Here is a 24,142-nt window from a genome sequence, read left to right as displayed (position 1 = left end):
CTGTCCCAATGGGGATCCAGCTGAGCAACTCTTTCTTTGCCCCTTCACTCCCTCCCTCCCTCTCTTCCTTCCATCCTTTCTTCCTCCCTCCCATCCTTACTTCTTTCCTTCTCTTTGCCAAGAAAACCCCTAATGTGATCACCAAAAAAAAAAAAAAAAAAATGGGTATAGACAATGTAATGAAAATTCATGGACAAGAAGGATCACTATGGGGGCGGCTAGGTGGCGCAGTGGATAAAGCACCGGCCCTGGAGTCAGGAGTACCTGGGTTCAAATCCAGTCTCAGACACTTAATAATGACCTAGCTGTGTGGCCTTGGGCAAGCCACTTAACCCCATTTGCCTTGCAAAAAACCTAAAAATAAATATAAAGAAGGATCACTATGGATTATTGATATGATCAGGGAAGGAGAAAAAAATTGTACTGGTTTTGGAAGATAGAGGAGGTGGAAGTGGGGAGGCATTCCAGGTAGAAGAAACTGAGCAAAGGTTGGGAAACTTTCTAGAAAACAACATCTTAGATGTGTTGGGTTCTCAGTACATTAAAACTGAAAAGGTCATCTCATCCAACTTTGGGCAAGTCAATAGCTTCTCTTGTTTGGGTGGCAGTGACCTTATCTGGGAAAGAGAGGAATAGGCTAAATAATCTTTAAGGTCCCTACTAGTTCTTTTATCTTTTAGGTATTAAAAAGATGTCTTAAAAGGATCATGGAGTAATAGATTTAGGTCTTTTTTTTTTTAAAGATTTTATTTATTTTGAGTTTTACAATTTTTCCCCTAATCTTACTTCCCTACCCCCCACACCCCCACAGAAGGCAATTTGCCAGTCTTTACATTGTTTCCATGGTATACATTGATCCAAACTGAATGTGATGAGAGAGAAATCATATCCTTAAGGAAGAAACATAAAGTATAAGAGATAACAAGATCAGACAATAACATCAGTTTTTTTTTTCTAAATTAAAGGGAATAGTCCTTGGTCTTTGTTCAAACTCGACAGTTGTTTCTCTGGATACAGATGGTATTCTCCATCGCAGAGAGCCCCAAATTGTCCCTGATTGTTGCATTGATGGAATGAGCGAGTCCTTCAAGGCTGATCATCCCCCCCCCCCCATGTTGCTGTTAGGGTGTACAGTGTTTTTCTGGTTCTGCTCATCTCACTCAGCAATAGATTTAGGGCTTAAAGGGACTTGAAGGGACTCTGAGGAAACCCAGTCCCTAGGAAGGGAAATTTCTTGTACAATTAAGTCTCAGTTAATGATTTTAGGGATGAATCTGATTCTCCAGATTCCATATTCTGACCACAAGGTTGTATTACCTTTAAGGATTATTTTTGTCTCTATGAACCTATTATAGATTTTTGTTACTCCTCTTGCCCAAAGCAACATAGTTTATTTGTGTTAAAGCTTTGAGCCTATGTGGAAGGCTTTCCTGTGGGCTGCTGTCCACAGGGTACCTCCAATTATGGAAGGAATTAGCTTCACTGGCTTTTAACCTAGCAAACTTACATTCTCCAGAAACTCTGCTTTATTTATTTACAAAAGGTGTTAGAATGGTACTGTTCATACCATTTTTTTGTGTCTCAACAGAAAATTATTTTTAAAAGTGTTAGAAAACAGCTAATGATGATCTTTATCAACTACGTTGCTACTAAAAAAAAACACAAACTAGTATTTTCCATTATCTTTCTTCCCTATTTCCTTTGGGTTTTTAAAACTTTTTTTGATTTAGTATTTTAGAATTTTAAAAGTAGCTTCTGTTGTCTCTGTTGGAAGTTCAAAATTAGAAAACTGAGTTGCTTCCTTCCTTCTCCTCCTCTACTCCTTTTCTCTCTCTTTTTTGAGGCTATTCATGATGACTGAACCGATTTAAGCTTTTTTAGAAAGGGGAATTACAAGTCTACTTTTTAAAGTTACTTATGAAGCACATGAATGTACTTTGCCTAAATGCACACGGTCTCTTCAACTTTAATTTTTGTAATTAAAAGTAACTAGTGCCAAAAGGTACATAAGCAATTGAAAGATATTTTTTTAAAAGAAGTATTTTGACTTTAAATAAAAAAATTAATTTAAATTACTTAAATAAATATTTGATGTGAATATACAGAAATGGAATTTTATGAATACACATAAAAGTAACTAGTGCCAAAAGGTAGTCAAAGAATCGAAAGATCATTTTTTAAAGAGTATTTTGGCTTTTAGTATAAAATTTAAATTTAAATTATTTAAATATATATTTAATATAAATGTAGAGAAATGGTATTGTATATATCTTTTTAAAAATGAGTAGGCCAAAAGAAACATAAGTAACTGAAAGATCTTTTTTTTTAAAAGAAGTATTCTGGCTGAGATTTGCTTCAAAAAGAAATTGAGCAAATGTCAACCAGAAGATTGTGGAACATGATGACCATCTCTTGAGATCTTGAAGTACCCATGAAAAATTCTTACATAAAACCCTTCGAATGGTAAAACAGAAGAACATTCTGTAGATGTGCTGTCTGCCATTGAATGAGACCTCTTGTTTTTGTAACCAAGACTAGCCCAATCCAGACCAACTAGTGAGGAGTTAGTTCCATACCATAGTTCCAGTCTCCGGGCTTTTGACTAGTCAGTGATCGCTCTTGTTAACCCTACAGACCCAGCACCCTGTTCCTGTAGGGCTATGTTCATGGCATGCTGCCATATTCCTAATGCCCCTGTTGACCCCCCAGCGCACACACACCACACCTCTGAGTCCGCACACTTTCCAACTTTAGCTCTTGAAACAGTAATAAAATCAATACCACTGCTCGGGGAATTCATTTAAAGGCTGTGTGCATTAATTGACTTGACTCCGTTCTCCATCCCTCTACCATGACCTCAATACTGCTCATCTGTATGTGTTGCATTCCTCTATTTGAATGTAAGCTCTGTGCTGGCATGACTTGGGATGTTTTTACATTTATATACTGGAGATTGGCACATAGAAAGCACTTGTTAAATTATCCTTCTCATCTTTTCCCCCCATTTTCCCATTGCTCCCTTTTCCCCCTTGTCCGTTCCTCTTGTCTTTTCCTTCTTTCTCTTTCCCTCTTCCCCTCCCCTTCCCTCATAATCTTTGTACCCATTATAGTGAAACAATTTAATATTATGAGCTCGCAACAAGAAACCGAATGGGGTAAAAGGTCCTACAGTTGTGGGTCCCAGTAGAAGAGAGCAGACGTGACCTTCCAGCAGTATCACCTTAATTGCATCCTGCAGATGCATTTTCTTAAGCCAACTTTTCCTGACTGTCCCCTCTCACAAGATGGGGGATATTCTGCCAGGCCTAAAAATCAGCTTAGGAATTTCAGAAAAACTATTGTCCACTGTGAGGAAAATGTACTCTTGATCTTGGGCTGAAAATGAAAGAATCAGTGCTGAGCTCTGGGTTTTGAGTTGTCCTATCTTGGATAATAGACATTTCATTTATCCTCTCTTTCTCTGAAGTCAGGGGAGAATTGATTCCTAAGGTATTTCGAAGTTGTGGAAGAAAACTCAAAACTTGTTATTTTTTTTAAAGTAACCAATAATTATTAACTGCATAGGCAGAGCTTTACCTCTGATGTTAGCCTCAGATTCTCTAAGGCTTACTACTCCTGTGATTTCATTCCTTGGGCTAGACACTTAACTTTCCTGTCCTCATATCAGATTCGATGAATTTTGAGGTTTCATCTAGTGCTTTTGAGAAAGTATATATTAAATACATAGTAGGATAATAGCATCAAAAGCTGAGAGGAGTTCCTTAGAGAGATCCTCTACTTGTAATAAGTGTGTTTGTGTGTGTGTGTGTGTGTGTGTGGAGAGGAGGGAAGGAGGAAGGCAATGGGTTAAGTGACTGGCCCAGGGTCACACAGCTAGTATCTGAGACTGGATTTGGATTCAGGTAGTGGTGATCTATCCACTGTGCCATCTAACTACCCCTACAACCCTCATTATTACAGATGAAGGAACTGAGGCTTGCACAGAGTCATGGGGGAAGGAAATAGTAAAGTTTTTAATTCAGCTTTGGGCTTTGAATCATGTTCCATCAGTCCCTTGGTGTTCATCAAACCCAGAGTCATTTTTTTTTTTTTAGGATTTTGCAAGGCAAATGGGGTTAAGTGGCTTGCCCAAGGCCACACAGTTAGGTAATTATTAAATGTCTGAGGTTGGATTTGAACTCAGGTACTCTGACTCCAGGACCAGTGCTCTATCCATTGAGCCACTTAGCTGCCTCCCCCCCACACCCAGTCATTTTCACATGGTGCTTACTGATAACTCATGATTGATAGTTTGCATATCATTTAGAAATACAATAAAGTTGTAAAGTGGTAGTTTTATATTTCCTTTGTAAAGTAATTAAGTGTTGATTCTAAACTTTGAAACTTTGTTTTCCCCAAATTAACCTTCCTGAGTCTCAGAATGAAGTCATTTTTTTCTGATTTTTCAAAAGAGCTATGTACCCCCAACCCTATACGTTTTTGTGTTTTTTCCTTATGATTTTTTGGCTAAGTAAAAGTCTGACTAGATGTTGAATGTTTTTTCTTTATATTAAACTTAGCCTATTTGAAATCCCTGTGATATTATGTAGAAAGTAACATTTCTGAGCCAATACTACATACAAATGGCCACGTAGTCATTGTTTGAAATTAATTCATTTTCTATTTAAATACTAGTGCTCTTTTCTCATTCTCTTAACATTTTGGCAAAACTATTCGTTTTTCAGTTGTTTATAAGATTCTTGAAAGATCTTTTCAGGAAATTTATAAACCAAAGTAGAGGCATTGATAAAATAGGAGAAAGTTCCAGTTGACATCTTCCATCATTCTATCTCCATCTCCTTCTGAGGACCTCATCTCTATCTCAGGATTGACAGTCCTATAGCCAATTTGAACAGAAGGGCACCATTTCTCCATCACCCATTCAGATTCCCTTTGCTAGCTTGGAGAAAGCCTCTGTGATGTCCTAGTCTCATGAACTCCAAATTTTTCAATTCTCTGCAACACAGATAAAATATCCTCATGCTGTTGCCGGGTAGGGGTCCCAGACATTAAGAGCGCTAGTCAGAAGAAATCACATTGGGACACATGACTACTTTGCTCCAAGCCAGTAAATTTGTCTTATTTTTCCCTCCAGTAACGACAGTGATTAAACATTAGAACAGGCTACCAGGCGCCTGCCCCTTGAGATCTTTGAAAATGGGATAGATAATTAACTGTCTATATCTGCCTTGGATACCTTCAGCTTTGTTATATACAGCTGGGAACTTGAACTGGATAGCATCATAACTTATATTTTAGTGTAAAATTGTAAAAACTAATATTTTGGGTTGTGACAGCCTAAGAGATACCATTTATTATAATTTCAGTATTTTAAGGTTTTCCTCCTAATGAATCAACAGTTGATTTAAATTGATTAGGTATCTCAGAGAATCTGAGCTCAATTTCTTCTTTATGGGAGGAAATCGTGATTGATAGATGACTAAAAGGTTGTTATTGCTAACATCTTAAACAATTTTAACCCTTTATTGGATTAAATGATTACCTTGCATGTAGAAGGTGTTTTGATTTTGGATGTTTATATATTATTTTGTTTAGCTCTCAAGGAGATAGTCAACTATCATTTATTAAGCAGTTACTATATTCTAAGCCCCAGGATAAGTACTGGAAACCATGCAGGCTTAAAGATTAAGGTGTTGCCAGGGCAAGACTGAAGTTTTCAGATTCTAGTCTTAGAAGTTTGGAATTTGAATTTGGATAAATTGTTTGGGCAGGTACATCATTCATCCTCTAATAATGACAACTTGTGGCATGGTCCTTAGAACTCTGATGGGTTGAACCTTGTTTTTTTTTATCTCCATTTTATTCAAAACATTGAACTTTTTTCATTATCTCCTTTTGTCAGAAGTTTATTGAGGTAAGACCAAAAATGATATGAAGGACTATTACCTTATCTCTTAAGATCTCTAAATGTTTTCAGGAATGCTGCTCACTCCAGAGAGGCAAGAGATGGGGACCTTATGTCAGATTTTTGGACTTATCTAGATTAGATTTATTGAATTGTTCTTTCTCTCCCTTTTTCTTCTTCATTTTCATTTTTTTTCTTTTTTTGCAAGGCACTGGGGTTAAGTGGCTTGCCCAAGGCTACACAGCTACCCCCTTCTTCATTTTAAGAGATGACTCTCTGATTGGTGGAGTAGAATACATTAGAAAATATATATGATGGGGCAGCTAGGTGGCGCAGTGGATAGAGCACTGGTCCTGGAGTCAGGAGGACCTGAGTTCAAATCCTGCCTTAGACACTTAATAATTACCTAGCTGTGTGGCCTTGGGCAAGCCACTTAACCCCATTTGCCTTGCAAAAAAACCTATAAAAAAAGTGTATATATATATATATATATATATATATATATAAAAATCTAAGAAGAGAAGTTATCAGTATTATTTAAATAACAGACTGCAAAAATAGGTGTTCAGAGACTCCTGTTGCACATCATCCTTGGACACATTTTACTAAGTGATAATGAGAAACTAGGATATCATAGAAAGAACATGGATTTTGGAGTCAAATTCGGCCTTCCTCATTTGTCTCTGAGACTCTGGGTCCTTCCCTTCTCTGTTCTTCTAGTATTTTTCAAAATGGATTTTTCAGGTCCCTTTCAGTTCTAAATCTAAGATCCAATGATCTCCTATAAGGGACGTGATTGAATGGACAGTGGGAGTCTTCAATTCATAATGTTTATAATATATTGAGTTAATTCAAGTCAACAGGCATTTATGTGCCAGACATTGACTAAATTCAGGGAATTTGGTAGATAGCATGGAAACCAGTAGGTCCAGCTATGTAAAATAAGCTACATATAGAATAAATTAAGGATAATCCACAGAGGGAAAACATGAATAATAAGGGGGAATCAGCAAAGGCATCTCCTAGAAGATGGAATTGGTAACTGGAACTTGAAGAAGGAAGATAGGGAAGCCAAGAGATAAAGATGAAAAGAGAGAATTGCAGGCTTTGGAGAGAGACCTTAAATCAGGAGTATTGAAAACCAGCACCACTGCTTCCAGAAGCCTTCTGCTTAATCTAGAGTCTAAAATAAATTAAGGCATCATCACGTACAGATTAAGGGAGCAGATGAATGGAAATCATGGTTCCTAAAACTAAACTGTATACTTTATTGACCTGAATATAAGCTTTTCTTCCCCCCCAAATTTGATATATCCAAACGCTCTTATCAAGAAAGTTCAGTGAAGAATGTAATTATGATAAAGATCAAGAAAACCTCTTATTAAGCAGAAGAAAAAAGTTTTGGGGGAAGAACATTTTCATGCAAAAATCTGATCACTAGTCAATGTTTATATCTATGTAATATATGTATCTAATTTCCTTTCAAATAACTTATATTTTAGGGGTATGACTTATAGTTAGACTAATAATTGGAGTTTATGGTCCCCTCATATCAGTTCTGGAAACATTAGGCATGCTTAATGAAGTTTGTTACCTATTCATCTCTAACAGAATGATGGACCTCCATATACTAAATATCCTGAATCTCCCAAATTGCTTCATCAAGTCCTGCTTAATGATGTCTCACTCTGTGAAAGGCTGAAATTCCTATTGTTAACCAAATAAAATTTTCAGACAGTGATAAAAAGAATTGCTAAAAAAATTGGATTTTCCATTTGTTTCCGTAAAAAAACATCAACTGTATCCACTCCTCACATGGTTTTATTTTTTTTCTTTCAGTTCTTGGGCATAACGTTTCTTGGAATTGGACTTTGGGCATGGAATGAAAAAGTAAGTTGAATATAATGATATTCCTCCTTTTGGTGATAGTTAAAAAAATAGTCATTTGTGTTTTATAGTTTCCGTTTTTTTCTTGTTAATGGTTGTCAACTGTAATCTGGTTGCATCTGTTTAAAGACTGCTGAAAAAGAGGGTCCCAACAGACAGTTGCACCAAAACAATTATGGGAATAATGAACATATCGCATATACAAAAACATGAATATACATACATGCATATAGGCATATGTTAAAATTTTATCACTGACAGAAGAAAGCTTATAAATTTGAGCAATAATGATGACCAACCATGCAAACATTTATTAAGTATACACTAAGAGAAGCCCTACTTTCAAAGAAATGCTTTTGTAGAGACCATGGTGTTTTATACATTGAGAGAAATAAGGAAGGATCTTTAAAAGCAAGAACTATTATTAGAGATGTATGTGTAGCATGGAGTGCTTGTAAATATTAAAGAAACAACTTAGTGTGGTGAAAGAAGGTTCACATTAATAATTTACATTATGAGTTCTTGGTGTTGACATGTACAAAAAAACAGTTGCTCAGAACTTTTACCTAAATTCTATATGATGCAGGAAAATAATCTGGAAATATTGAATATTATAGGTCTAATGAGCTCATTTCTTTGATTTGCCACATAATTCACTTCTGAAAATTCCACACACTCCTTTCCAGGCCTATATTCCCTTCCAGGGCTTTAATTTTCACCCTTTAACTTCCCCCATGGCAAACAAGTTCATAATTAGCTATGAGCTCTTTTCTCTTAGAAATATGATAGCACTGTGGCATTTTATCTATCCTTGAATTTCCCTGATTAAAATCGTTGTTGTTTGCTATATTGGATAAATGTGAACTACAAGGTTAGTTCAATATTAATTTAAATTTTGCTTGGTTGGTCATCTTCCACCCATCCTTCCCTTATTCTCCTTCTTTGACCCATCCTGTGACCAAATCAAGAACTAAGGGATTTTCTTCTTACTGCTAGCATTGGCCTTAAAGAACATAATCATATCTAGTAGCCTGTTTTCCAATCCAGAGACTCATAGCACTTCAAATTGGAAGATATCTTAATAATCATCGACTTTTTACAAAGGAGCACAGCGAAGCTTTAGAAGAGTGAAGTGACTTGGTGCCAAAGGTTACACAGAGAGGAAACTGAAGATTCTGTATTGGAATCTCCATCCTCTGATCCAGTGCCCCTTTCTTCTATAAGTTCTCATGAAATGAAATGGGACAATGGCAGATAGATGGATAGATCAATGGAGGGATAAATAAATAGATACATACATACATACATACATAGATACATAAGAAATATTAACTAATAAGATAATCAACCTATTCTTGGATGCTTTTGAATTACCATTTGCTCCAGGATTTATTTGTCTATATTATATTGAAGATTTACATATAAATTAAAAAAATAGTACTGAGCCTTTAGCTCAGTAAGTGCCATACAACACAACTTAAACTTCAGCTTATGTTAGAATCTAAAACCATCATAAGATCTTTTTTGTTTTAAATAATTGGCTATTTTAAGTGCATTTGAAGGGGAGAGGGCATATCTTAATAAGGTGTGTTAAACTGTTCATTTCACCACCTAGTCCAAATGGTTTCTTGGGATGTATTCACTATTTCCTCCTATTAGTGATTTAAGGTTCAAAGTAAGGGATATTCCAACTAATGAAGGAAGGGAATAAAGTCTTTATAGAGTTGATCATTCTGAATCAAATACACTCAGTTTCTTCTTGAACAAAAATCAAATTTATTTTTTTTTTAATTGCTATTGAGGGAAGGCCAGGTTCTGTAAACTCCTGCTATGGAAGCTCCCTTCACTAATGCAGAGTTGCTACTTGTCTATGTCTTGTATCTTAGAGTTACATGCAATGAGTGGTCAAGTGACTTATCTTAGCATCATACAGTCAGTATGTGTTAGAGGAAAAACCTGAACCCAGGTCTTTTGGATTCTCTTCACTCCTATACTGCATTGTTTCCTTCAAATGCTTTGCTGTTTAAAAAGCTTCTTTAACATCTCTTCCATTTTGTTCCATTTGGAGACTAGATGTCATGTCTTTTTTAATTAACCTATCTTGGACAGCATTCATTTTAGTGGTATTCCTGTGGTTGATTAGGACAATTCTATCCCTCTGAATCAGGAAATGCTTATTTTTCACAGTAGGAAAAGAAAAGATGTTCCACTGGCTCCCTCCTTCCCTTGGCGCATACCTGCAAAAACACCTGGATCCATTGTGCAGTTAGTGTTAAGAAGTGTTAGAGAATTGGTGGTTCTGGGAATAACTATGAGGCAAGATAGGTCTGCTGCGGGTGGAGATATGTGGGAAGATATTTGGTCTAACTGCTCTGGAAAATAATTTTGAATTGTACCTAAAAAGTCAGTAAACTATTCCATACCCTGGCCCATTTGTATCCATTAGGTTTAAAATTCAAGGGAAGTTCAAGAGAGAAAGATTCTATATATGAAAGGCTATTTATAGCAGCCCTGTTTTTGAGTTTCTGACATTTTATCGATATCTTTTGTTTTTTACACTGCTTACTCATAACTCTACCCCTAAGTGAGCTAACCCTTGCAATAGGAAATTAAAAAAAAAGCAAAGAAAAGCCAGTTTAACAAATCTAATCAACATTTTAATTTAAACTGATAATGTCTGAAATGTTTCCTTCCAATCATTTCCCATTTCTGGCGGGGGGGGGGGGGGGGAGAAAAGGGAGAAGAAAACCTGAGTTTGAATCCTATTTTAGATATTAATTGTCTGACCCTAGACAAGTCTCTCAACCTCTCACAGCCGTAGTTTCCACATCTGTAAAAAGTAGATAATGATATCATTTATGTCCCAGTGTAGTTAAGTTTCAAATGAGATAATTATGTTTAAGCGTTTTACAAACTTTTAGGCAATACATATCTATATTTGCCATTGCTATTTAGAGTGTTAAAATTACAGTGTTCAATTTCAGTTTTCTTCATTCCATTTACATTTTTGAAGCAATTATATTTTCCTGTTTCTCATTCATTCTGTTTAATTTCTAGGCCTTCTATACTTCTCTGAATTGTTATTCACTATTTCTTATAGCACAGTTTCCTTACATTCATTTTCACAGTTTAAGTATTGTCTCATGGATGACCCTTAAATATGTTTCCAGCTCTTTGGTACTTCAAAGAATCTGTAGCAGCACTTTTTTTGGGCCAGGCAATAGAGTTAAGTGGCTTGCCCGAAGCCACACAGCTAGGTAATTATTAAGTGTCTGAGGCTGGATTTGAACTCAGGTACTCTTGAGTCCAGGGCCGGTGCTCTATCCACTGCACCACCTAGCTGCCCCTATAGCAGCACTTTTTGAAGTAAGCAAGAACTAGAAGGAAGGAGGGTGCCCATGGAGTTGGTAGTGACTTAAACAGATTCTGATCCATTATATCAAATTGTTTGCTAACTGAGGGAGAGAGGGAAAGAGGGAAAGAATTTAGGATTAAACAAATTTTAAAAACAAATGTTGGAAAAAATAAGATATTCTTTTAATTAAAAATTTTTAAAAGTAAAAAAAAATTAAGGGGATATTATTATTCCATAATAATTAATAAGTATGAGGAATTCAGAGAAACATGGGAAGATTTATGAACTGATACAAAGAAAAGTAAACAGAAGTAAAAAACAACTTACACTCTGTCAGAGAGACTCAGATCAATACCACGACTAATTGGGACTTCAGACGGTAAAGTGTGCCTCAACAGTGAGATTGTAGATTATCGGTACAGAATGAATCTTACATTTTTAGACTGGGATAATGTGTTGATTTGTTTGGCTTGACTGTATTAAGGTACTTCATTAAGAAAACATTTTAAGCACAGAATCCAGTGGTGGCCCCGTCCTCTTCTGGAGTATTGACAATGGATGGACACCAAGTCTGAGAATACGGACCCCCCCTCCACCTCTCTAATTAGAGTGGAATGACCACATGTGAAGCTGTCCTCTCTGCTCTCGTCAAGAGCCATGCATGCTGTGGTTCCTACATCAATTCATTCTTTGATCCCTGGGTCTTGGGCTCCAGTTTATAATTTGATGAGCCTGGGAGTCCTGGGGATACTCTAAAGGGGATGCTGTGTAGTTGCCATAGTAACTCCAAAGTATGTGTTGTTGAAACCCTTTGGGTTAACTTATAAAACAGACACAGTTCCTGAGTAGCCAGTAAGGGTGGCTGGGCAGGGTGGCCCCACTGAGCTCACATACAGCCGAAGAAATCAGGAAATCCTACTGGATACAATGAAGTGACATTTACTTTAGAAAATACCTGAAGGTAAAGGTAAATCCCTGAATTGGGTCACAGCTGGAAGGATCTGCTTTCTTAATAGCCAGGGAGCTAAACGACTTTTTTTTTAATGAGAGCAAGAATAGAAACCCTGGGGGGCATTATTGGGTGCCTATTATTAGCTATAAGGACCAATATTGGATTCAACTCCTTATTAAATATAATCATTAGAACTTTCATTAAGATATTGAATTAAGTGATGGATTTCAGCTCTACGTAAATCCCCTCAATAACTTTAAAAAAACTGCTTCTCTCCCCACAACATCACACAGACAAACAATTAATGATTTAAATCGCTCAGAACAGTATGAGGGATGGAGGCACAGCTGGTTCAGCTGTTGAAGAGCTCTCTGGCTGCAGTTCATCTCTCCCAAAGGCTCCTCAGATTTTCCTGCCCACTTCTGCAGTTCGGGCCAGGCTCACCCCACACCTTCCTTCTTCTCACCCCCACAGCTCAGAAGCAAATGAAAGCTAAGCACCCCAATGGATGCTGGATAAAATGAATAATAAAATGAAAAATAAATGAAAAAATGAGATGAAAAAGAAAAATATTTGTAAATGCTCTGCCAACCTTAAAGCAGAATATCTAAGTTTGACCATAATAAATTTGTGTAAAAATATTACAAGAAAAATGATTAAACTGGACAAAAGTATAAAAACTGATAAAAATAGGATTAGACCCCAAATCATATATCCTCTAGATTATATAATTTGAAAGCAAAAGAATATTTCACAAAAATCACCTCAAAGAATTTATGAACTAAATTCCACAAATCAATCCATATACATTCATGTGCTAGGTACTGTGCTAAGTGCTGGGGATACCAAAAGATATGAAAGACAGTCCCAGTCCTCAGAGACTTTCCACAGAAATGCCTACAATGCGCAGAAGAAACTATGGCTGAGATCTAGTCAGAAATGTTTAACTTATTACTAAGTGCAGCTAAGATTTAAACAAAATGAGCCTTATAAACTTTGGCGAGTATAATAGAAATAATAAAATTTGAATTTGAATCTAAAATGACAGACACAAAAGGAGAAAATTGAAACACTCATTATCAAAAAATACTAAATATAAACTCAACTAATCTCAGGGAGAATTATGACATTAGCAAATTAGCTAACACAATTAACTGGTATAAACAGGTTCTTGAGTTTTTTTCAAAAGCTTGAAGAACAAATAACCCGAATTAGAGATGTTCAGAAATATAGAGAAAGAGTAGAAACTAGTTACTTTTCTGAGGCAAATTCAATATTACTTTTAAGTATATCAAAGAAACCACCTAAAAAGGTAAACGTATAGACCATCTTAAAAGAATACAAATAAAATAATATTTTCTTTCTTCAAAAGCAGCTAATAAGCTACAGCCATTCATTTAAAAATAAAAACTATTCATTATAACCTGCCCAAACAGAATTTTTACCAAGGATGGTAGGATTAGTCAACATTAGAAAAGCTATCAATATAATAATCAAGCAATCATATTTATGTGTTTCTTTTTGTTTTTGTTTTTGGCGAGACAATGGGGTTAAGTAACTTGCCCAAGGCCACACAGCTAGGTAATTATTAAGTGTCTGAGGCTGGATATGAACTCAGGTCCTCCTGACTCCAGGGTCAGTGCTCAATCCACTGTGCCACCTAGCTACCCCAAATCATATTTATTTATTAAAGCACATAATATGAGCCAGGTACTGTGTTAGATGACATTACAAATACATAGCACGAAGCAATTTTTACTCAAGGAGTTTATATTCTAATAAGGAGATAAGCATGACAGTATGTGTGGGTATATATATATACATACATACATACATACATACATATGTAATGAAGAAATACAAATATATACAAAAGCAATACAATCCACGGTGGTTATATGACTGTCAATAAATGCAGAATTGTCCTGGAAGAAAATCTAATTTTCCTTCATGATTAAAAAGCATTAAGTTGTAAAATGGAGGGATTTTTCATTATTTTAATTAGATAGACCCACTTGAAATGAGGAGGCAGCATGATAAATAAGGGAAAAACAAAAAATAGCCACTAAAATTAGGTACTATGGCAAGTGAAAGACGAAATGACTGAAGAAACAAAAGTTCATACTTCCAGTCAAATCAATTTATTAATTGCTCTACTCTTATTGGAATTAGAAATATTAATAATAAAAATTAAAAAACAATATTAGCAGGATTGACATTATCAATTAAGAGATCAAAATAGCATTTTCAGATAGTATAATCCTATACCTAGAAGGAATTGATCTAAACACAATTGGCATTATAAATTAAGAAATCAAAAGAGCATTTTCAGATAGTATAATCCTATACCTAGAAGGAATTGATCTAAACACAATTGGCATTATAAATTAAGAAATCAAAAGAGCATTTTCAGATAGTATAATCCTATACCTAGAAGGAATTGATCTAAACACAAATATTTCAGATAATGAATTTGGCAAATTTGTCATTATACAAGATTAACCCTCTAAAATTATTTATGTTTACATGATATACTTAAATGCTGGGAAAAGAATTTTTAAAAAGAAATTCCCACTATAACAATAAGAAAAAAATACTTGCAAATTTAACTTACCTTTACATATATACAATGGTATATTTTGTTTATCTATAACATAAACATAAAATCATAGTGGAAAGAATAAAAGAGCAGTATAATTGGATGAGCATTCGATGTTCATAGATGCATTTCACGAACATGATAAAATAATGAAACTCTAAGTCAGTTTATAGATTTAGTACAATCAAAATACTAGTGTTTGTTCATACAACTGTATAAAATAAAACCAAATCTATTCACAAAAACTAAGAATCAAGAGCATTTACAATATAATGGAAAAAAAGTTGATGAGGGGACAATTATAATTCTAGGCTAATTATAACCAAAGTAATAATAGAAATAGCTGACAGATGTTATGGAGTTTTGTAGGTTGAAAAATGGAAATCAATAGAATTGACAGTTATCCTTGCTATTTTAAAAAAATTGACCATATTCTGGGAGACAAAAATCTCATAAATTCAGGGAAAAAAACCATTAGATGTATCCTGTACTGACCAGAAAGCAATAAAATTATAATAAATTTTGAAGAAAATATTTAAACTTAATTGAATACTAAATAACTTAATGCTTAAGAATTAATGATCTGGAACAGCTGAAGTAGTACAGTAGATAGAGCACTAACCCTGAAGTCAGGAGGACCTGAGTTCAAATTTTGCCTCAGACACTTCCTAGCTGTAAGATCCTGGACAAGTCACTTAATGCCAATGGCTTTAAAAAAATTAATGGGTCAAAAATAAATTTTAGTAATAAATAATCTCGTAAATGAAAATGACAAGGAAACATATTAAATCAAAGCAGTTCTTAACATAAAATTTATTTTTGTATTACCTGTTTCCATCAGTAGAATATTGAATTCTGTCTCTGACATTTTAGCTTTGTGACCATAGGCAAGTAATTAATTTTATTGACATTTAAGATTGTTTATAATTTAATTTTTAAACTGCAGTCATTATTTTCCATCAGGCTTACATTTTGCCAATGGTTGTTGAAATGTTGAATATGGTGAGGGATATAACAGTAAAAGCTACTTCTTTGATGATAATGCCATTTACTTGATACACTAATATATAATATAATAACATATATAATATATGTAATCTAATAATACTTGGCCAATCTTTTGTTTTTTCCAATTATATGAAACTTCATTTTTGTTTTTGTTTTTTTTTTTTTTGGTTAATGGTGGCCTCAGGATAATAAGTCATTCAACTGTGGGGTCTTGATTACCCTCAAATCTCTGGTGTAAGAGTTAATAACCCAGGGATAAATTGAAGTAGGTGGTGGTGCTTACTACATTGGTTGAATTCTTTTCTCAAATATTCAGATGAAGTAGAACTCCCTCCATTAGTGCAGCTCAGAACCCAGTCATGCCAGTCAGTTCATGACAGTATGACTTGTTTATCCAATAAGCTCATCTTCCATTTTCTCTTTCGTCATCATGGGATTATCAGTGGAATAAGCTGGTTATCCATCTGTTAGCTCTTTCCCTCACCATATGACTAGCCTGTCTTTTTTTTTAGGCCTTCTACCAGTCTCAAAAAAAATATGAAGTTAAAATGTGCCCTATAAGATAAAAGATGAGAAGTGTGAAATAATTGTTTTCTTTTGCTCATTCATCTCTTTCTTTGAGTTCTCCTCTTGATTGCTATAGATAAACCAGTTGCAAGTGAAGTTTTCATTTGATCTTTTAAAAAATTAGTCAATTTTATAGGCATATAGTAATAATAATAACCACTCCTTTTCACTGCCCCCTCTTTAATGTCAACAGCAATAAGAAAAATAAAAACCAAAAGATTAAATCCTCATGTAATATTTTAAAAATACAAATTCTGCCTAAACTAATTTCAAATTGACTATGTCCAAACATGTGTACCCATTTTGCTTTATAATCTACCATTTCTCTGCCAGCAAGTGGGTGGTATGTTTCATCTTCAGTCCTTGGGACTTGTCATTGCATTGATTAGAGTTCTTAAGTCTTATAGAGTTGAAAGTTTTCTCTGTAATGTTATCATTATAAATTATTTTGTTTCTACTTACTCCCTAGATTCCTCAGAAATTCTCCATTTCATCATTTCATATGATGTAAGAATATTTCATTATGTTATTAATATGCTGTATTTGGTTTAGCCATCCTTAATTGAAAGGTATCTTCTTTTTTTTATCCTTTTGAGGCTACTATGAAAAGACCTACCTATTTTATCCTTTTCATCTTTCTTTGATCTCTTTGTGGTACTAATCTAGTAGTGATATCACTGAGCTAAAGGGTTGGAATCATTCAGTAATTTCAGGAGCACAGTTACACATTATACAATTTAAATATATATATATATATATATATATATATATATACCAACTTAATTAAATATATATATATATATATATATATATATATATATATATAATATCAACTTAATTAGTAACCAGGCAGCTATTTGTTAAGGATTATCTTATTTACAGATATTGTCATCACATGCACTGTAGTTTTCTATTGAGCCCCGTGACAGCCCCAAACATTCATCTGGAGTACCAAAGGATAAAATGAGATACTATCTATAAACTGTGCTTAGCACATTATCTAGCACACAGTAAGCATAGTATAGATGATTATTCCCTTCCTTCTTCCCTTCGCCAGCATTCAGCTCAATTTCTGCACCTGGTAGGGATAAGGTTTTGTTTTTTTTTAACTGATTTACTAAAAATGCTCATCATGTCCATGGTCTCACTACTACTACTCACTACTTCATCAAGCTTAACTGAGAATGTGAGCATTCAGGGATCATTTTGGCTGGATCTCAGACCCTGTTAGAGTCAGGTCAGGAGATGAGTGGTTTTTTTTTCTCAATTTAAAAGAAAAAGTATTATTAGTTAAATATTAATCAGGGTAGGAGAATGTCAAATATAGGTGTGAGCTGGAATTCACTTTGGTCAAAATAATTCTTTTTGCTCTCAACTATAACAATAATAAAAGACTATTCAGAAAAATAATATTCAGAGTCAGACAGGAACAGTAGGAAAAGGATACTCAGGAGGGTTTTCGCCAGAGAGTCGCCTCTTCTTCTGGGCTTCCTTTGGATGATTATTTTTTTTTTCCCTGAGGCTTTGATTCTGCCATTGTCAGTGACTTTGTTTACATGACCTGGAGTTCCTTCCTATTAAATTTACACAGTATTTACAATTATTTTTATAATAAGGAAAATGAGAACCATCAATGTTAATGCATAGTAATTTTTTTTATAAGGGAAGTCAGGGTTTGTCGTCCCAGGTCATAGATCTGGAACTGGAAATATCCTGACAAACCAGCTAGACCAACCTCTTCTATTGGCTCAGAGGGGTTATGTGACTTTCTCATACTGGTGGTAAGTGGTTGAACTGCTTAGAACCCACAGTCCATGCTGCTTCTGCTTTATTTTGACTGTCTATGATTAGAATAGGAGATACGTACTGGAAAATAAGTTCCAGAAAACTTGGGCAAAAGCGAATGATTTAGATATTTGAGCTTAGATCAACAAGATATTTTGATATTCTCAAAATAATTCTAATAACAAAATATTCTTGTTCAATGGAAATATGAGAGGCTGCTGGCCTGAATAATGCTGATAAGATCTCTCAGATCCATCATGCATGGATGTCCTTTTCATAATCGGGATTACCTTCTCACCTTGGTTTGTTCATATTTTAGTGGAGGGAAAGTAGCTCTTTGAATCTTCAGTGGAAATCAGATTGATTCTATTTTCTCTAGATCCCAGAACTCTTTTCTTCATGCACTAAATCATCAGTTACCTTCTCATGTGAATTTTGTGTCAGTGTTTATATATATTTATACTATGAGGTTTTAAAAGCTTTGATTTCTGAATGTTGTATTTATATTTTGATGGATTGGTGATCTCATTGGTGTGACTATTCTTTCCATCATTGTAGATGGTAACTCATCCATGACATCTAAACCTTTATCATTCTTGCTCATGTTCTGATACAAACCCTTTGTCAAGGCTCCAGCATTTCACTGGACTCTTCCTGGGAGGTGGAAGGATACTTGTATATTTGTGTATACTTAAATATTTGCAGGATACTTGTGTAACACTTGGATTATTTTATCTGATATCTTATGGTTTACAATTACATATTTGTTGCCTTTTTTTAGTTCTTTCTTACATGTAAATCTTCATTAGTAATATATAATCACCTATTTCCTTTATTTTCTACCTTCCCCATCATGCATTTTGTCCTTGTAAAGTCAGTCCTTATCTCTTTCTAAACAGTGGTGATTAGCTCCTGTCCCCCATCCTTCAATTTCCCAAGCTATCACCTTTTGGGGTTTGATTTTTTTTTTCCTTTTCCCAGCCTTGCCCTACAGTTAACCGTTTCAAATGTACATTATTTACCTTGCCATTCATTGACCCTTTGTCCCAACCCACCTTATGTGCTGCCCAACCCCAACCCTTGCTTATTTTTATACCTTACCCTCTTAGCTATTCCTCACTGCTGAAAATTACTAAGCCCATCACCAATGTTGTATTATCTAACCCTGCCCTTTATTGACAGAAGGCAGCTTCTTAATTATTTCATGAGTTGCTTACAGTACTGTGGCATATTTTTTTCTTCTCTTCCACATTATTCTTGTTCCTCTTCCAGCAGAATATTTGACTTTCTATTTATACTTTACTGAGGAAGAAGAGGCCACTGGAGTGAAGCCACAAGCCGTCTCTGCCTTGAGCTCTCTCTTAGAAGGAATCTTTCTCTGATATAAATGAAGAAGGGTTTCTGAGGCCTTGAGACCTCTCTCAGCACTTCTTTTCTATGTGAGCTGATAAGAGAAGAAAGCAAAATTTTCCAGGCTGCAAAATGATAGTGTGAGTGGGCAGCAACTCTGTGCCTGTTTGAACCTGAGAAACTGTTTCTGGGCCCATAGGGCAATGAGTAACAAGACACTCCCTTCACCACCCAAGAAGTACTGTTGCTTTGGACCCAGGCATGGGTCCCAGAGTCAGCCTTGGGCAACCCACATCTCATGAGAGGGATTAAATTCTCTGCTCGCAAACGTTTTGGTACATTCTGGCCACCATCTAAGAAACTTGGGGAGAATTTTACTTATAACTCAAATCTAGGACCTCCTGGATAGAAGTTAACAAGAGTATTTAGTGTATAATATGCACCAGATAGGAGACAAGTAATTTATCATTTCACACACACACACATACCCACGCATATATAAAGGTAGAAAGATTACCAAGCACAGAACAGACTTCAGGAACTTAAAATGATGGGTACAGTCTGCTGGAGGCTGATACATAAGCTCATCAGAACATAAAGCAGTACTGAAGACTGTTTAAATTTGAATATAAAAAGACATTTGACATTTCTCTTTGGCTTGGTACATATCTATTACTAAAATTGCCAGGCTTGAGCCTGTCCTTTTTTCAGTGGTCCTTCTCTCCATTGCAGAAGCTTTCCTTGTTTAAAACAACCAGGAAAATTGCCTTCCATTTTAAATCTATAGTGTTACAGGTCAAACTGTAGAACTATTTGATTTGATGTTCTTTTGGGAGGACAGATTCAACCTTAATACAAGAATGCAAATGCAAAATAGCGTGTTCAATCACTGTTCTGGATAGAGAGGATTCTAAGAAAAATGATAACATAATGTGTCCAGAAATTGGACATCCAAATGCATCCCCCCCCCAATTAAATGAGGCAGTACTTGGGGTTTGTTGCACCTAAAGCTGCTAATTTTTAAATTCCAAATTGAATAAACATCAGCAAAAATAAACATTACAGAGAATTAACAAATAGTCTCTCATTAACTCCAAAATAATTACTTATTTAAAATGTGCTTATGACAGAATAAGAAAAAAGAAGTCTTGTTTATATCCATGTTCCCCATGGATTTATTTTCCTTCTGAATATTTTTAAACTTTATTGTTATCATCATTAGAGAGATAGCTAGTGGGTAAAGAGCTCAGATACTTAGAGGATTAGGAAGACCTGGATTCAAATGTGCTTCTAATATATATTAACTGGGTGATCATGAGTAGATTCTTAAACTTCTCAGTGCTTTGTTCATCTTTCTAAGTTACAGACATATAAAAAAAGAGATAAGTTGCTGCATTGGTGAAGGAAGTTTCCATACTTGTGGGTCTTCACAATGTTGAAATCACCTATCTGTACATTCTACCCCTACCCCATATTTATAGGTAAAAAGATAGATAGATGACTATAGCTAAATATACATACTATATATGTTTTATATTATATTGATATTTATTTATGCAGTTAAGTGATTCATGATGTCTATTTTTCACTCTACTTCACACAAATGAATCTATATTTATTTGTCTTATTCATATTTTTTTCATTCCATTCTTATCACTCAATATGTTCAGTGAACCCTGCTCAGTGCTTACTAGTAGAAATTTCAAGGCTATGACATTTTTAACCAGATAAGTCCTTTCCATTTCCAATGAACTATTTAAAGCATAATCTAGATAGAAAGTACACTGGCTATCTTAAAAAAATGTATTTTTTATTATTATGAACTTGCTAAACTCCAATAAACATTTTCCCATATAATAAAAACAAAAAGAATATTTCAGATGAAACTATGAATCAACTCTCTGGTTGCATGTATTTAATTTAAAATTCTAGTTTCAGTATTACCCTGTTGTTGGGGATCCCTTACAAACATCTTTGTGCTTTATTCTGTGTATTTTTAAAGATGATTTTCTTTTGATTTTTGGCCCTTTTTTCTTACTTCCTATTCAATATCACTATCTATCACTGATCTCTCCTTTTGTCCTTGCCTCCTCCAAATAAAAAAAAAAAAACAACTTTTTCTTGTAATAAAGAAGCATAGTACTACAAAGCATTCACGTCATGGTCATTTCTGAAAATTCATGTCACCTTCATCTCTTGTCCATCTTCTCGCTACTGAGAGAGAGGAAACTGAATCAATATGCTGGAGTCACGATTGTTGCATTGATCACACGTTCTTAGATCTTTTGTAATTGTTTTCCTTTACAATGCTGTTCTCCTTATATAAATTATTATTTTGTCCTGCTTACTTCAGTCTACATCAGTTCATATAAATATATCCTAACATTTCTCTGAACCCATACTTTTAATACTTTTAATGGCATAATAATATTCCTTTACATTTTATACTATAATTTATTTAGTTATTCCCAATTGAAAGACACCACTTAAGTTTCCTGTCTTTTGTTAAAGCAAAGAAAAATTTTTGACTTTGTTTTGTTTTGTTTATAGCAATTTAATGCATGTAAAGTGACATTTTGTCACCATGTTGGCTAACATATAATGAATTATTTGACTACCACCACTCTAGGTGTCTGTCTGCTATGTTTTGGAGGGCTTTCTTGAATTCAGCATTATTATGAACTTAGGAAGCTAGAGGTCTTGAACACTGAAGAAGGTTGTGTATTTAATTTGCATTTTTTTTTAATAATGAGCAATTCAAACTCATTTTGGTAGTTATTTCAGGAATTTTGTTTTATCCTTCATGAATTACCTAATCATATCTTTTAATGATTTATCTGTTGGGAAAGAAATCTTTTATAAATTTCTGTCTTATAGAATTTGTTTGTTTGATTTTTCACTTTTATTTTAACTAAATCTGCTACTTATTTATCAGGAAGAAATACCGATCTTTTTTTCTTTTTTGGTTTCTGCAAGGCAAATGGGTTAAGTGGCTTGCCCAAGGCCACACAGCTAGGTAATTATTAAGTGTCTGAGGTCACATTTGAACTCGGGTACTCCTGCCTCCAGGGCCCAGAGCTCTATCCACTGCGCCACCTAGCTGCCCCTCTGATCTTTTAAAATAGCTGTTTTCTTTATTATTTTATTTTTTTAATTCTTTTTTCTGCTTTTTATACTTATATCACTCTTGTACAATAATGTTGTGGGCAATTAGGTGACACGGTGAATAGTGTCAGACCTGAGACTCATCTTCCTGAGTTCAAATCTAACCACCCTGACACTTGCTTATCAGCTGTGTGATCCTGGGCAAGTCACTTAACCTTTTTTGGCAATAGTTCCCTTCCTTGTAAAATGAGCTGGAAAAAGAAATGGCAAGCTACTCCAGTATCTTTGCCAAGAAAATTCCAAGTGAGTCACAAAGCATTGGATACAACTCAACAATAATGTTCATTTTTCTAATTTCATTAACTCTAAACTCAGCTCATTAAATTCTCTTTTTCTTTCATGTTAATATAATCTTTCAAAGATAGAAATTCTCTTCTGAGTGCTGTTTTGGCTTCATCTCATAAAACATTGATATGTTGTATTTATACTGTTGTAGAACTGCTAAGGTCATTGGTGCAGGAAGTAGATGGCAAAAAGAAGTATCTGGTTCTTGTTCCAACATGAGTAAAAACATTCACAAATTGATTCCATGGAAATGTTGACTTTTGGTATGAGGTAACTGGATAAAAGTTGAAGATTAAATTAAGATCATGTATCTCAAATTTTATACTTCTGAATGTGAGTTACACACAAAGTTAAATAGAAGCTTGACTTTTCACACCTTAATCCCTAATATATTAGATTGCAGTATACACTTTTTTCAAGTATTTGTTGTTACTTTGAATCGCCACTCCCACTTGTCATCTGAGTGTAAGCCTAGATGTTCTTTTATCAATTCCTTTTGTTGTTATGAGGCACAAATACAAGAATTTTCCACAGGTTTTTCCCCCCTAGGTCTTCATTTTCACCTATCAAACTCTGAACAAAACGCAAAAGTTCTAAGTTGGAGGGTCCTACTCTTCAACACACTGCCCCAGAATAGGCTAATGAGGGCAGGTAATGAGCCATTTTGAAACCCAAAGGCTTTATTAGGAGGAATACATTTAGTTACTTCTCAGTTGTTTTGTTTTTTTTTTTTAACCAGAAACAGCAAAAAAGCTTTTTTGGGGACTGAAAAGTTTTGTAAAGTTGAAAGGAAGTAGAGAAGCTGCGAATTTCATCTCCATTTCAGGCCGAGCTAAAGGACAGGAACTCGGAGCTGTGATTTTGACTTCCACACACAGTTTTACTAGACTTGACCTAGTTTGAGACCAATCCTTGCATTACCATCCGTATTCAAGATTGGATTACGAGAAAGTGCTACTGCCCTTTATAGAGTTGTCTCTCTCCATGCCTTTGACATGTTGAAATTTTAAATGCAGGAGAAATAGCAGGCCCGCTAGACCACATTGGCCGCTGTTTCTATGGCAACATGTTGAATTTCTCTTAATTAAAACTACTCCTGCAGGCAGCTCCAAGAGTAAGTATTCAGAGAGATTGTTTAAAAAGACCAAATTGTGGAGAAGAAAAAAAAAACTATTCTGAAACTTACTGACTATTGAGAATTGACTCTTCTGTAATATTTCCATGGTTTATCTGATTGTGTTACAAGGATTTATCTTTGGTTCACCCAGATAATTGTCTCCTTTC

General features: G+C 34.8%; 1 protein-coding gene across 2 annotated transcripts in view; it reads left to right on the top strand.

The window, feature by feature from the left end:
* The window catches only part of TSPAN5 (tetraspanin 5), a 208,839-nt gene that overhangs the window by 164,873 nt on the left and 19,824 nt on the right, over nucleotides 1-24,142 (top strand). For both annotated transcript variants that reach the window (XM_074228079.1, XM_074228078.1), the window contains exon 2: nucleotides 7,745-7,795. In XM_074228079.1, the coding sequence (XP_074084180.1) occupies nucleotides 7,745-7,795 (51 nt within the window). The remainder of the gene's footprint in view (nucleotides 1-7,744; nucleotides 7,796-24,142) is intronic.

This window comes from Macrotis lagotis, chromosome 3, assembly GCF_037893015.1.
Source record: "Macrotis lagotis isolate mMagLag1 chromosome 3, bilby.v1.9.chrom.fasta, whole genome shotgun sequence".
Classification (NCBI taxonomy): Eukaryota; Metazoa; Chordata; class Mammalia; order Peramelemorphia; family Peramelidae; genus Macrotis; species Macrotis lagotis.
The sequence above is the reverse complement of the archived record's forward strand: the minus strand, read 5'-3'. Positions and strand labels throughout refer to the sequence as shown.